The 13,059-nt window shown below is 53.0% G+C and overlaps 1 protein-coding gene across 1 annotated transcript in view; it reads left to right on the top strand.

Annotated features, from left to right (window-relative positions):
* Positions 1-13,059, top strand: part of LOC104386061 — a 41,629-nt gene that overhangs the window by 19,093 nt on the left and 9,477 nt on the right. The window contains exons 15-20 of the mRNA XM_009994594.1: positions 3,329-3,643; positions 4,277-4,391; positions 5,936-6,111; positions 6,683-6,822; positions 7,503-7,647; positions 10,542-10,621. Of these exons, the coding sequence (XP_009992896.1) occupies positions 3,329-3,643; positions 4,277-4,391; positions 5,936-6,111; positions 6,683-6,822; positions 7,503-7,647; positions 10,542-10,621 (971 nt within the window). The remainder of the gene's footprint in view (positions 1-3,328; positions 3,644-4,276; positions 4,392-5,935; positions 6,112-6,682; positions 6,823-7,502; positions 7,648-10,541; positions 10,622-13,059) is intronic.

Here is a 13,059-nt window from a genome sequence, read left to right as displayed (position 1 = left end):
CTGGGATGCTGCCTGGTCTGGGATGCTGCCTGTGCTGGGATGCTGCCTGTGCTGGGATGCTGCCTGTCCTGGGATGCTGCCTGTGCTGGGATGCTGCCTGTCCTGGGATGCTGCCTGTCCTGGGATGCTGCCTGGTCTGGGATGCTGCCTGGTCTGGGATGCTGCCTGTCCTGGGATGCTGCCTGTGCTGGGATGCTGCCTTCTTCTGGGATACTCCCTCCCAAGAATGCTGCCTGTGCTGGGATGCTGCCTGCTTTGGAGTGCTGCCTGTCCTGGGATGCTGCCTTCTTCTGGGATACTCCCTCCCAGGAATGCTGCCTGTTCTGGGATGCTCCTGCCCCGGGACACTGCCTGTGCCCTTGGATGGAGCTGCCTATGGGAGGACTGCCCCACAAATCCCCTGGAAACAACCCGGTCCTTTTCCTTCCTGCGTTGAGGTCTGTTGAAACACCTCGGGCTCGGGAGCTCTGGTGGATCCACTGCCCTCGAGTGGGAAGGCTGCAGCCCCCAGCCCCTGCATGTCACCAGCAGTGGGATGGCTCCAAGGCTGCTGGCCCCAGCCCAGGTACCACCATCCTGGCTGGACCTGCACCACCCTGGCAGCCAGAGCAGCCCCCAAGCCTTCCAGGAGGTTCCTAAAAAATGCAGCAACGTGTGAACAGCAGCAGAATTTGGGTACAAAGAGCATTTCTTTCTGGGTGAAATGCAAGAGTGAGGGTTATTCTTCTTTCCCCCGGGGCTGGTTCTGTGTCAGACCTTTAGAACAGGCACTTGGAGGGTTGGCTTTTTATGGAGAAGTGGAGGCAAGGGCATAACAAGCTGGTTAAAAGCAAACAACAGAGCTTTCATGCTGGGGAAGTGGTTTCATTTACAATGGGAGCTGAGGGCTGTAACTGGTTGATGCTGGTGTGGGGATCCCTGGGTACCCAGAATGTCTGGGCTGTAGCTCTTGTGTGTTCACTTGAGGTTTTGTAGAGATAAAGATGCATAAACAGGCAGGATCTCACAATCTTAACACCTCTGTGCTTCCTCTACCTGGTACTTACCAGGACAACATCCTTTCTGTTGCCTGTAGCCTCCTGCCCAGCAGCACCATCCTCCCTCCTTGCTGTGGAATCTGCAGGCTTTTGTTCTTCTTAAAAGAGAACCCCCAGACTTTTCCACATGCCTGTGCTGTAAGCAGAAGGTTATTTCTCATCCTCCTCTCCCATTTTACTCCAGTCACTCTGGAGCTGCTTCAGGAATGGTCTAGTCCTCACCCAAGGAAACCACCAAAACTATTGGAAGGGAGACCCTTTTTGCCAGTTAACTCGAGGACTTTGGGGCCAGTTGTCTGTCAGGAAGCAAGCTGTCTGAAGGATGTTGACACAGTCAACAGGCATTTTCAGTTTATTGGAAGGCAGAGCATTTACTTGAAGAACCCTGGTGCTGTGATTGCTCATCCTTGCAGTTACTACTCACCCCCGGGAGGAGCTGCGTGGAGCCCGAGGCTGAGGCAGGGCAGCCGGGCTCCAACAGCCACATGAAACGAGGTGTTCTGCATTTTGCAAACCTGATGCACTTCAAATCCACCCGAATTCACTTTTTTTTTTTTGGGAGGGGGGTTGTTTTTCTACTAATGCACAGGCTGAGTGGTCCCTGTGGAAAAGCCCCTGCATCCCAGGCAGCACAAACAGCAGCATTTCAAGTTCTGCTTCGATTTGTTTCCAATAAAGCATCAAGTTGTTAACACTTGCAGCTCGGTGCCAGGTCGGGAGTTGGTGTGTTTGCCTCTGAAGTGTCTGATGCCTCCTCCCTGCTCCCCCAGGTCTGCAGGGAAGGGTGAAAAGGGAAGCAGTTGCTGATGCTGGTTGCAAAGCGCGGGGGGAAATACTGAGCTTGGTTCCCTTGAATCATTTGCGTAGAACATTTGGATCCAGAGGAGCTGCCGGGGCTGGAGCCAGGGGGGCTGGAGCTGGTAAGTCCAGGTTTTGCATTTCAACAGAATTTTTGAGCAGTCCTGTGGGGTTGAAAGCATTTCAGGAGGGTTTATTTTCGGCTGGTTGTGTTGTTACCAGAGCGTGTGTCTGCGGCGCTTGCTGTCGGGGTAGAGCTCACCAGGCAGAAGGAGGCTGGGGGGGCTTTGCTTTTGGAAAGCAGTGGGAAGAAACTGGGAGGTTGCTGGTTCCTGAGGTCTGATCCCAACGTTTGTTTGCAATACCGAGGTCTGGGAATCTTGAGACTGTGCCAGTCACCTGGGGTGAGCTCAGCTCCTTTGGATTCGGGGTCACCCGCACAAAGCTGGAGCACAGAGATGCTGAAAAGTGCCCGAGGGTCCTAGTGGGGTCCAGAGGTGGGGATGCTCCATCCCAAAGAGAGTGTGGGGTTTTGGGAGAGGAGAGGCTGTGGTGGAGCAAACCCTGTCCCAGGGAGCAGGAGGGCTGTGGGGTCCTTGTCCTTCACAGAGTTCTGGGCTTGCAGGTCTTTGGGAGCAAATACTTCTTTACCTAAAGCATTGAGCTGCCTGGTTTTAAAGCACAAAGTTTTACAGTCCCCATGACTCAAGGGGTTAATTAATTATAAGGTAATTATTTCCCTGGTCCTTGTGCTTGCCTCCAAGGAGAACATCCAAAAACCAGCTGCTGCTTGGGATCAGTCCTGGGAGTCACAGCTCAGCAGTGGCAGCAGAGCAGGTTGATGAGAACAAGCTCCCAAAATAAGGGCTTTAGGGGTTTCTGATGCTGTAAAACAGAAATACCTGTAAAGGGTGTTCCCACTTCTAAGTAACTGGCAGCAGGTACCCATCTCTCTGCAGGGAGCAGGATGCTGGTTGCATGGGCTGTGCCTGCAGCACTTGGGTTGTTGGTGCACTTCACAGCAGGTAAGAGATGGGGTTTTTTCCTGTGAAGCAATTAAAATCACTTAAAAGCAGCACTCGGGCTAATTACATGTTGGTTTCTGCTTCCATGTGGTGTGCCAGGAACCTGCCCTCTTGGCAGAGCAGAACATGGGTGCTTGATCAGGTTCCTAGTGCCATTTCTGTAAGGAAAAGAGAGTTCTGAAGGATCTCGCCTGGGGTTGTGCTTCCTTGGCTGATGGTTGGTAGCTTGGTCTCTGCCCCAGCTCATCAAACTGGTGCAAACTGGGCACAGCCAGCTCCCATGCCACGGCAGGACTTGTGCCATGACCAGTTTGGTGGTGGCCTCCTCCTCTGGGACACGACTTAGCACCGGGCTCAGGCTCAGTGGTTGGACTCAATGACCTTAGAGGTCTTCTCCGACCAGAAGCACCCCGTGGCTGGTTGTGCAGGAGCAGGGATCTCACCACTCTGTTCCCCATGCCATTCCAGAAGCCTGCAGCCCAGCCCACGTGCCAGCTGGCCAGCATCCCCACCACGCCGAGACCTGCGACAGAGGGACCATGACAGCTGACACCACTGCCCACGTCCAGCCCGGGACCAATGTCACCCTCTCCTGCCACATGTCCCACCCCCAGCATGGCAGGATAGCCATTTTCTTTAACGACTTTGAGCTAATTAGTAATAACAGCCACTCAGTCAGCACCAGGTTTGCAGTCCGTGCCTACGGCAGGTTCACCTTCACCTGCAAAAGAGTTTGGGAATACAAGAAAAAACTCATTTGTGGCATCACTATCAACTCTGGAAGTAAGAACTTAACTATTCCTTGTTCTGAAACGTTTCCTGTGCTGCCTCTGAGACACGTTAGGTGGCTGTTTCCAGGAAAGGTGCTGCCTTTTTAGTGGCTCTTTGTATTTAAAATATTCCTGGCCAGGACTGTGCAGCTCTGCTGTTGGCAAACAGAGATGTGAAATGAAGCTGCCTGCTCAGGGCAAGTATCACACTCTGCTCTTCTGCCCTTGACACCCACTGGTCACTCCAGGACACAGGGGACTTGCTTGGATTTTTCTCTAGCCTGATGAATCACCTGCTGGATCCTGCTTTTTCAATTTTAAAAAAAAAAAATAATTAAAAAATGAGAATAATGGTTGATTGCTTCAAGCAAAGCTGGTGGTGCCCAGGCTGGAGAGCTCTTGGTTACTTGTACTCATCTGGCACCCTTGTGAAGTCCCTGGGGTTGGACTCAAGGTCTCACCAGGCTTCAGGGATCACACACTCAACCATTTTCACACATAAAAACTACCAGCCTGAATATTTTGCACCTAATTGTCTGTAAATTCTTGGGGTGGGTGGGGGAGGGGGGGACAGAAGGCACCACAAACCCAGCATTCCTGGTAATGACACCTTCAAGGAAAGCTCTGATGCCAATATCTGCTTCAGACCCCCCAGATGAGCCCAGGAACGTGTCGTGTGTCCAGGAGGGAACCGATGGCCACCCCACCTGCAGCTGGGAGAAGGGCAGGTCCACCTACATCCCCACCTCCTACCTGCTTCAGTGAGTGACCCGGGGCCTCTCACACCCATCATCCTATCCCCAAGGTTGGGTTGGGGGTTTTTTTTGACACCATTCTTGGAAGACTTTCCCTTGCCCAAGCAGACAGAAGGGGCAGCTGGTGAATAAGTCCATCTGAGGCTGCCACGGCTGCATAAGCCAAGGGGGTGGTGAACACCCCTGTTCCTTCACCTCTGTGCACGTGGTGCTTGGGAATCTGTTCTTTTTTGCTTCCCAACCTGTATTGCTGCTCCCTTTGGTTTGGCCTGAGAACCATCATGGCAACTTCTGCAGCAAACAGGGAGGGAGGGAGCAAAGGTTCCCTGGAGCCATCAAGGCACTTTGGGAGAACTTTGGGTTTTGGGAAGCACCCTGCATAGGAGGAACCTTATGAAAAACCTCCATTCAAGCAAATGTCTGGGTAGAAAGAATTAATTTTGGCCTTTGAAAGCCACTGAGAAGGCTGAACTAATCCCCATTTGTCTCCAAAGTGCTGCATGTTGAACATCTCTTTGCCCTGTGAGGCTTACACTTCTTTGCCTTCTTCTTCTTCAACTTTCTTCTTCTTCAACCTTCTTCTTCACCTTCTTTTCAACCTTCTCCTTCACCACCTTCTTCAACCTTCTCCTTCATCACCTTCTCTTCAACCTTCTCCTTCACCACCTTCTCTTCAACCTTCTCCTTCATCACCTTCTCCTTCACCACCTTCTTCTTCAACCTTCTTCTTTGCCATCTTCTTCTTCAACTTTCTTTTTTGCCATCTTCTTCTTCAACCTTCTTCTTCTTCACCACCTTCTTCACCTTCCTCTTCACTTCCTTCTGTTAGCCAAAATAGCAGCAACATTCTTAGCAGCCTGTAGAAACCTGTTCCTGCTCCTTAAGCAGAAGGACACGGGGCAATGTGGAGAAGGTGAAGGGTGGGTAAGATCTCCTGTACTTGTAGCACCACAGAGATAGAGCAGTGCTGGCTGGTGAGCTGTTCAACATGCTACCAATTACAGAAGGTCAGCCTGAAGGGATGAGATACCAACATCTCTGATTCAGGTGGAAGAAAATGGAGAAAGAAGCTACAAGAGTCACCCAGGGCAACGGGGTGAACGACAGGCTGAGAATTCCAAGCTGTGTCTGAAGTGGTGTGATCATTAGACTGCAGATAAATTACACTTTTTATTACTAACTTCTGTAAAAAAACCCCAAACTCACCACCAAACTCACTGTGTTCCCCAAATTCTGTGTGCCAGCACCCGTGCTCATTCACAGGGAAGTGCCAGGTAACCAACAGGTGCCCAGGCTGCTTTTGGGAGGAACCTACTCACGTGCTTGCAGCTCAGTGGAAACCTGAGGTTGTTCCTTTGTCAGCAGTTTAACCCCAAAAGCAGATGCCCTGGTTTGAAAGCCAACCCATGGGGAATCTGCAGAAGAGCCACAGCCTCCAGGAACCTGGAACAGCTCGACCACGAGGGGCCACGAGCTGTGCCTGGTGCACCCAGGGTTCAGCTCTCTTGGGGTGCAGGAGGGTGCTGATCACATGCTGTCCTCTGTTCCAGGCTCTCAAACGGGACAGATGTCATCTGTGTGTCAGAAGAAAGCTTGAATGAGAAGTTTGGCTCGTTGACTCTGAGCAAGCTGGATTTTGACTCTAATTACACCGTCGTGGTCGTCGCCTCCAACGAGCTGGGAAGTGCTTTGTCACCTGAGCTCAGGTTCATGCTGGTGGACATCGGTAGGTTCCTCCTCCCCCCCAGTTGTCCCCAGCCCTGCAGAAAGATGTGAGAACACCTCCAGAGGTCACAGGATGGTTTGGGCTGGGAGGGACCTGAAAGATCCTCCACTTTTTGCAAGGGTGTGGAGGGATGGGATGAGGGAGAAGAGTTTCAGGCTGAAAGAGGGGAGACTGAGATGGGACATGGGGAAGAGATTCTGGGCTGTGAGGGTGGTGAGAGCCTGGCCCAGGTTGCCCAGGGAAGCTGTGGCTGCCCCATCCCTGGCAGTGTTGAAGGGCAGGTTGGATGGAGCTTGGAGCAGCCTGGGCTGGTGGGAGGTGTCCCTGCCCATGCAGGGGGTGGGACTGGATGAGCTTTAAGGTCCCTCCCAACCCAAACCAGTCTGGGATTCTGTGATTCCATGACAATTCCAACCCTCCTGCCACGGGCAGGAACACCTCCCAGCAGCCCAGCTGGCTCAAAGCCTTAACCCCCTGAGGAGAAGCCTCCATCCAGCCCAGCCCAGCTCCTCTCCTCCCCACGTCACCGTGTCCCTCAGCGCTCTCTGCTTCTCTCTGTTCCTGCCACTAGTGAAGCCACGTCCTCCCGACCTCCTGGTGGAATGTGGAAACTGTTCCTCCACCTCCTGCAGCTCCTCCTGGCTCGCCGAGGCCCCAGCACAGCTCTGCAGGCTGAGATTCCGCCCTCTCGCCGGGCACACCTGGAGCAGGGTAACCCTCCTGGGAATACAGCACATTCCCACCCTTGGGGTTTGCTTCCATCTTTCTTACCACTTTGCCCAAACTTGCCTTTCTCTGCTCTTCAACACCAGCTTGAAAACAACCAAACCTGCTGCCTGGTTAGGGCAAACCAAACCAAACCAAACCTGGTCAGGAACCATCACGGGGCTGAAACTGGACAAAGGCCAAGCCCTGATCTTGCAGAAAATGATGTCCATGAATATTGCCCCCCGTGCCAAGTGTCTGTGTGACACGTTGGAGAGTCAGAGCTTACGTTTGATCCACCATCTCACTGGAATGTGGTGGCATCTGCTCCTTGGAGCTCTTGGCTACAGCTGAGTAGCTTCCAGATGTTTGTGCTGATGGGAAGTCTTGGCCTGTCTTTCCAGTGGTGAAGGAAATGTCTTGCCTGAAGCTGAGGGAAACATCCAAAGGGAACATCTGTTCCCTTCACATGCTCAAGTGAGGGCTTTTCCTGAAGAGCTGCAAGTCTGATGGTTCATTGCACCATTCTTGGGGTGGCTGAAGTTGTCTCAGAGGAGGGTTTTTCCCCGTTGTGCTTTGAAGGGGTGTTTTGGCTGGCTGGGCTTCCTTTGGGCAGTCAGCCTGTCACTGCCTTCACCCTTGATTTCCCCCTAAGCCCAACATTCTGTCCTTTGTCTTCACTGAAGGTTGAAAACCTGACCAGTGGGACGTGCAACCTTCATGGCCTGGAGCCTCACACAACCTACGAGTTCCAGGTCAGCTGTAAAATCCACCCCGAGCGAGGCCTGTGGAGTGACTGGCAGGCCTACCAAGCCCAGACTCCTGAAGCAGGTAACACCACCCCTCCCCTGCACCAAGGCCAGCCCTTCACCAAGCCCAGAGGCTGGAAACTTCAGCTAACAAAGTCCAAATGCTGCTGGGTTTTTGCTGGAGGGTTTGCAGAGCAGATCCGGAGCCAACAGGGAAGCAACTTCTGCAAGAGAATTGCTCTTCTAAGGAGCAGAAGATGAAAGGGGTTCAAGTTTCTTGCCAAACAGGAATTGCAAGAGTTCACCAAGAAGTTCTGGAGGATCAATTCCTGTGGAAGGTTGGGGGGATTCTCTGGGAGCCGTGGTGACCTTCTGCATCCTGACACGTCTGGGGAAGGCAGAGACAGGCGGTGCAGCTGAGCTGGGGGGAGAAGGTGACTTCCCAGTGGTTCATAGCTGCTGAACTCCTGCAACAACCCCCTCCTCAGGGCTGTCTGGCTGCTCCACCACCCGCTGGGGCTCACGAGCCACAGCCTGGGAGCACGATCAGGGAACAGGCTTCTTAGCAGGGGCTGTAGTGACAGGACAAGGGGTGATGGTGTGAAGCTCAAGGAGAGTGGATCCAGCTGAGACAGAAGGAAGAAACTGCTTGCAATGAGAGGGGTGAAACACTGGCCCAGGTAGCACAGGGAGTTGGTAGAAGGCTCATCCCTGGAAACATTCAAGGGCAGGTTGGATGGGGCTTGGAGCAAGCTGGCCTAGTTGAAGATGTCCCTGCCCATGCAAGGGGCAGACTAGGTAGATCTTTAAGTTCCCTTCCAACCCAAACCAGTCTGGGATTCCATTTGCAGAGGAGCTGAGCAAGCTGGCCAGGAAACTGGCTGGCCCCTCCTGCTGCCACTGGCAGGTGGTCACAGACCTGCTTCATTTTGCCAAGGCATCTCTGCCCAAGGAGAGAAGCTCCTCAGGTGCCCCCTCCACGATGCTGTGGAGCTGCTGGAGACCTGAGGAGCTTCAGCAGAGCTGAACCTGCCCAGATGTTCAGGAGAGAGAGATCCCACCAGGAACTGGGGGGAGCAAAGAGTGTTTCTAACCCCGAGGCCAGCAGAGCAGACTCCAGGGACACCTGGCACCAACCTGAGGGCAGTTCTTCTGCTTTGTGGCAGCAGAGCTGGCTGCCCTGGGCTGGCTCTGGTCTCACACCCCTGCCTGCCTTCACCCTGAGCTGCACGAACCCACGGGCAGAACTTCCAGCTCTGAGGAGAGAAGAAAACTTCCCAGAAGTTTGTGTCTCACCAAGGCCACACGGGCTGCCTTGGCAACCCCTCCTTTCATCCCCAGCTTGGCTTTGGTTGCTCCTCCTGGTGAATGACTCTCAGCCCAGGGCTGTTATTACTCAGGTTACTACCACGACTGACGGCAACAGGACCATCGATTGATGCAGGAGGTGTGAACTGCTCCTTCCCTCCCCCACCTTCCTCTCAACAGCCTTCTCAAGTTTCTCACCACGGTGTTTGTGGTCATCACCTCCCTGCCCAGCCACTGCTACTCAACGAGAATCTTTTCAGCTCGGCAAGGAGCATTTTGCATCCTGAGGGGAGGTGACAGCAAGGGGAGAACCTCTGTGTACATCAAGGTGTACATCAAGGTGGCCCTTCTTGGAAGGAGATGAAGTCCTACACATGAGCTTGGCCTTCTGCAGGTTCACCTTTGCAATGGGATCATTTTTTGCTGCTTCTCCAAGCCTGACCTGCTTGGTGGCAGCACCATTTGCAAGTGCACAGATACATCATGATTCCCAGCTCATTGATGCAGTTCACGTGTGAAATGAGCTCCAAAAATCCAGACTGGAGTCCAACCAATGCTCTCCCATGTTTTAGTTTTTGCTGCTTTGAGCTTGCCCCTTCCTCCCTCACTCACAGGGAGTGTCCTCTGGTTTTATTTCTCCTCTCAGTCCTGCTTCTGGTTTCCATTCCAGTCACCCTGGGCAGCCAAGAGCACAAGCAGCTCCCAGTTTTGCTGCCACTGAGGGGTTTTTCTGTCTTTGCACTTAGAAAATCAGAGGCAGCCCCATTCCAGCTGGGGCTGTGCAGCTGCTGCCTGCTGCCCAGCTCCTTAGCAACACTTAGGATTGGAATTTGATGAGCTGATGTTGGTCAGGGACCTTGAGGAACCAACTGAGCTTCATTACCTTTGGTTAGATTGGCTTTCTTGTTGGGTGTGTCTCTGGGTCTGAAGTGATGGAGCACATTGTTCACCAGTTCCTGCAGCCAGAAGTTCACCTGAGTGTTACTTTGGAAGGTTTATTCAGAACATCAGGGGGTTCCAGTCACTCTGAGACTGCAATCACAGAATCCCAGGTTGGAAGGGACCTCAAGGGTCATCTGGTCCAGCCTTTGGTGGCAGAAGCAGGGTCTGGGTATGTTGGTCCAGCTCCCTGTCCAGCTGAATCTTAACAGTGTCCAATGTTGAGGGATCCACCACTTCCCTAGGGAGGTTATTCCAGAAACATTGTTCTCATTGTGAAAAACGTTCCTCCTGTGTCCAGCTGGAATCTCCCCAGGAGTACAGACCCATCACCTCTGGTGGGTCATTGGTCTAGGATTGATGCAGCCAACCCCAGGGACTCCAATCAGCCTCAATTTTTATGCAGATGAGAGCTCCTGCTGTCCCTTTGGTGCTTGGGCTTCCCTGGGAGCCATCCTGACCCCTGAGCACGGGATAAAGTCACCAGCAAAGCAAAACCCTCTCAGGTCTATGGCTTGTTCTCCTCACGAGGGCCACCAGCAGCACAGCCCGATTCCACCTGCAGCTTCAGGCTGTTGCCTGCTGCATCATTCCAGAGACACTGTAAATCTTCGTTTTCAGTTCTCAGTTACCTCCTCTCTCAGTTACCTCCTTCCCCTATTCCACATCTTGTTTCTTTGCTCCCAAGCACAGTGGTTAATCCTCCTCCCCCTTTTCCTTCCCCTCCAGAGCCCACCGGGCGCCTGGACGTCTGGTACCACCAGCAGGATGTGGACTCCCAGAGGCAGAACATCTCTCTTTTTTGGAAGGTAAGTCACTAGAAAGCTGAGCAGGTGGAGGGGGAGACTCTGCTTTTGGTGTTGGCAGGAGAGGGACAAACCCCAGGGCCAGCAGCAGGGACACAGATCAGCTCTGCAGCCCAAGGCTGGTCTCCCTGGGAGGTTCATCAGCTCTTTTCTACCCACAATTTCCTGCTACATTTCCCAAAACTTTCTGTTCCTGGAGTATAACACATTCCCAGCACATCCCATCAGTGGGTAGGAGTGGAGGTAGCACAGCTTGGTTTCCACCTTCCAAGGAGACCCCTTCCCTCATGGTGACCTGTGTCCCTGATGATGGCAGCCTGGTCTAGTGGGAGGGGTCCCTGCTCATGGCAGGGGGTTGGAACTAGATGATCTTTAAGGTCCCTTCCAACCTTGATGATTCTATGCTCCTATGATCCATCTGGAGTGACAGACAACAACCTTACAGGCTCCTAAGCCTGTCCAAAGGAGCTGGCTGACAGCAGAGCTGCAGACCTGAAACTGGACAAACTCACAGTAGAAAAACATTGGACTTTTGTCCAAGAGGAATTTTTGGGTTGTGGGAAGCTGTAGAATCCCAGACTGTTTGGGGCTGGAAGGGACCTTCAAGATCATCCAGTCCCAACCCCCTGCATGGGCAGGGACACCTCCCAGCAGCCCAGGCTGCTCCAAGCCCCATCCAACCTGCCCTTCAACACTGCCAGGGATGGGGCAGCCACGGCTTCTCACACCTTCTTTTGCTTTCAAAAGCAAAAGTGGTTTTACTTCAAAGCCAGGAAGATACTTTTTCTTTGCTTGCTTTAAAAGCATGAACCCCCTGGACTCCCAGTTTGCAGCCTCCAGTTAACCCAGCACTGAACATCCCCTGCCCACACCAGCAGCACCCGCCGCCTGCCAGAGCAGAAGCTTTCCCATCACTATGTGACTCCAGCCCTTGTGGCTTTAAGACCTTTAGCTTTGAGACCTTCACACTTCAACCTCAACCTGGGCAGCACTTCCCACACCAGAGCCAACTTCCTCAGCACCAGGCACGGCAGGGCTGCAGGACACTGCTCTCAGGGCTTCCACAGCAGCTGCAAGGCAAGCAACCCACTGCTTGGTGCTGCCCACGGCTGCCACCAGTTTCCCACCAGCACACTGCCCGTGCACATTCCAATTTCTGCCCCCAAATCCCAAAGGAAGCCTTTCATTCCATTTCCACCACCTTGCAAAGGGGGTTTGGGAGCTGCCTTCAGCCCCACTCCCTGCCAAAGCCAAGGGAACACTGCAAGCATTTTCCTCTTCAAACATTTTCCTATTTTTACAAGTGGGGTTTTTTTTCTTCCCCACCCCCTTCCTTTTCTTGTTTTATGACAGAAAAAAAAAACCAAAACCAAACCAAACCCAGGCAAACAATGACCCAAGTGCAGAGAAACTGCAGGAAATGGTGAAACCGAGAGTAGAGACACCCAGGGAGGGGGGAAACCAGCATGAGGTGTCACAGACTGGGTAGAGATGAGTCCTTCTGAGGTGCTGAATGACAGTCATTTGCATTTGTATTTTTAGTAAGTTAAATTAACAATAGTCACAGGATACATGGGGTTGGGAGGGACCTCTGGAGGTCATCGGGTCCAACCCCAAATAATCCCATATTGGGGCTTCAAGTCAAAACCTGGATTTTCCCCAAAATCAAAAGTATTTTTTAGCTGCCCCATCCCTGGAGGTGTTGAAGGGCAGGTTGGATGGGGCTTGGAGCAGCCTGGGCTGGTGGGAGGTGTCCCTGCCCATGCAGGGGGGTTGGAATGAGATGATCACCCAGGTTCCTCCCAACCCAAACCATCCTCTGATTCCATGAAAAACTGCTCATTTTTACAAACATCACAGAGGTGCTCCTGGCCCTACGGTCAGGGAATCAATTCATTTGTCATTGATTTACCAGGGATGGATGCCACGAGTTCCCAGGAGCAGGGCAGTGGTGGAGCTGGGATGAGGCAAGGGAATGGAGATCTGGGATTGCAGCAGCAAATCCAAAGGGCAAGAACCAGCCCAGGCTGTTACACATCACAGCAGGGACACACACCTGCACACAAAAAGGGAAAAAAACCCCAAATCCTCCCCCTGCTGCCAAGACACTCACTTGCTTCGTAAAATACAGGGTATTTTTAGCAAGAAAATGGCTGCTGAGGGAACCACGTTGGCTTTGACACGTCCCAGCTCCTGCTGGGTAAAGGGAACTGGGGCTGGTCTGGGGTTTTTATTCTGAAAAAGATGTAGCAGAGAAGAAAGGCTTCATCAAAGCGTGGGAAAAGAAAGTCCCCGAAGGCTGCGTGGTCTGTGCTGCACGGCTGGGCTTGCTGGGGCTGGCAGAGGAGAGCAAAAGTGGGAAGGGATGGTCAGTGCCCAGAGCAGCCGGCCGGGAGGTGCTGCCTGTGGGCAGTGCTGGGCTGGGCTGGGCTGCGGGTGGA

The sequence above is a fragment of the Chaetura pelagica genome, unplaced genomic scaffold (genome assembly GCF_000747805.2).
Source record: "Chaetura pelagica isolate M959 unplaced genomic scaffold, ChaPel_1.0 scaffold243, whole genome shotgun sequence".
NCBI classification, from domain to species: domain Eukaryota; kingdom Metazoa; phylum Chordata; class Aves; order Apodiformes; family Apodidae; genus Chaetura; species Chaetura pelagica.
This window is presented reverse-complemented; position numbering and strand designations above follow the sequence as displayed.